This window comes from Dipodomys ordii, unplaced genomic scaffold (genome assembly GCF_000151885.1).
Source record: "Dipodomys ordii isolate 6190 unplaced genomic scaffold, Dord_2.0 Scaffold68, whole genome shotgun sequence".
Classification (NCBI taxonomy): domain Eukaryota; kingdom Metazoa; phylum Chordata; class Mammalia; order Rodentia; family Heteromyidae; genus Dipodomys; species Dipodomys ordii.
In genome coordinates, this window is record NW_012267284.1 from 5337006 (window position 1) to 5338980 (window position 1975).

At 50.1% G+C, this 1975-nt stretch overlaps 1 protein-coding gene across 1 annotated transcript in view; it reads left to right on the plus strand.

Annotated features, from left to right (window-relative positions):
- Daglb (diacylglycerol lipase, beta) overlaps positions 1-1975 on the plus strand; it is a 47994-nt gene that overhangs the window by 40231 nt on the left and 5788 nt on the right. Inside the window, exons 9-10 of the mRNA XM_013023396.1 lie at positions 308-388; positions 478-605. Coding sequence (XP_012878850.1) covers positions 308-388; positions 478-605 — 209 coding nt within the window. The remainder of the gene's footprint in view (positions 1-307; positions 389-477; positions 606-1975) is intronic.

Here is a 1975-nt window from a genome sequence, read left to right on the forward strand (position 1 = left end):
AGAGAGAGAGAGAGAGAGAGAATGAGAGAGAGAGCGTTCCTGCTTGGCAAGTACAAGAGTCTGAATCCAACTCCTAGGGACCCCCCCCCCGCCAAGAAAAGCAGCCATTTATTACCTTAAATCTCTCCATAGGTGGGGTCTTGGCTGTTATATAGCCCCAGAGAGGTTGCCACAGAGGTTGGTTAGCACCTGCTGGCCATCAGCATTGCTACCAGGGGCCAGGGACATACAGCAGGGGACAGTGAGGCTGTTGATGTGACTGTGCACACAATGACCACCTCCCCCCCCCATGTGTTTTGTGTTGTAGGGGATTTCGCAGGCTGCCAAGTACATTTACAGACGGCTTGTCCACGATGGGATTCTGAGCCAGGCATTCAGCGTTGCTCCTGTGAGATGAGACTTCTTATTCTCTTCTCCTGTTTCATTTGTCATTCATTCCTCGTAGCCTTTTCTCTCAGTATGGCCTTTGTCCTCTAGGAATACCGGCTGGTTGTCGTGGGGCACAGCCTGGGGGCGGGGGCTGCTGCCCTACTGGCCATCATGCTGAGGGGTTCCTATCCCCAAGTCCGGGCCTATGCCTTCTCACCACCCAGAGGGCTACTGAGGTAAGATTCCCCAAGCCTCCTGCGGTAACAGCCTGTTCACAGCCAACATGGCAGCTTACCTGCATTGTGTAGTTCTACTCCACTCCCACCTCCAGGAAGAAGGGATTGGGAAGTGCTGTTTAGTTGAAGAAAGATTGTGGGGCTGGGAGGCTGGTAGCTCACGCCTGTAATACTGTCTTCTTCCCCGGAAGCTGAGATCTGAGAATGGTGGTTTGAAGCCAGCCTGGGCAGGAAAGTCCATGAGACTTTGTTCTGGTCATAGAGCCTGAATTCTGGGCCTGGGTGCTGTCGCTCAGCTCTTCAGCTCAAGGATAGTCTCCTACCACTTGAGCTACAGCACCACTTCTGGATTTTTCTGCTTATGTGGTGCTGAGGAATCGAACCCAAGGCCTCATGCATGCAAGGCAAGCGCTCTACTACTCAGCCACCTTCCCAGCCCCCCATGAGACTCTTAGCACCAATAAACCACCAAAAGAGCTGGAGTGGAGCTGGAGTGGTAGAGTGCTAGCCTTGAGCAAATAAATAAATAAATAAGCTCAGCAACAGCACAAAGACTTTATTTTGGAGAGTTTCACAGCAGAACTACTGAGCAGAAGATAGAGAATGTTCACCAATACCGCCCCCCATATACATTCCTACACACACATATGCATGCGTGCCTAGCCTCCACCCCCACCAATGCCCCTAACTAGAAGCGGGCATTTGTGGTCACCAATAGATATACGTCACTATTTGGGTTTGGAGTGCTGTAAAATGACGTTATGAGTTTAAAAGCATATTTGTCTTTATTCACTCGCTGTACTGACCAGATGGTTCTGTGTAACTTTGTCTTGATCATAAATAAGTTTGTACCATAATGTCAATGAATGAAAAAGTGACACTGTGTCTCAAAGTGGTAGAGCACTAGCCTTGAGCAAAAGAGCTCAGGGACAGTGCCCAGAACCTGAGTTCAAGCCCTACGACTGACAAAAAATAAAAAAGAAACCACAAATGAAAGATGGGAGGTCGGGGTGGGGTGGGGAGAGACTATACCCATCACAGAAAATATGGGAAATACAGAAAAGCAAAGAGGTCCAAAATCTTAGGTGGTGCTAGGGTTTGAAACCAGGGCCTAGTGCATGCTAGGCAAGGGCTCCACTACTGAGCCACACTCCTGGTCCCCAAAAACTTTCAGCTTCTTTAGAAACACCCAAACAGGGGGCTGGGAAGGTGGCTCAGTGGTAGAGTACTTGCCTTGCATGCTCGAGGCCCTGGGTTCGATTCCTCAGCACCACATAAGAAAAAAGCTAGAAGTGGCGCTGTGGCTCAAGTGGTAGAGCACTAGCCTTGAGCTGAAGAGCTGAGGGACAGCGCCCAGTCCCAGAGTTCAG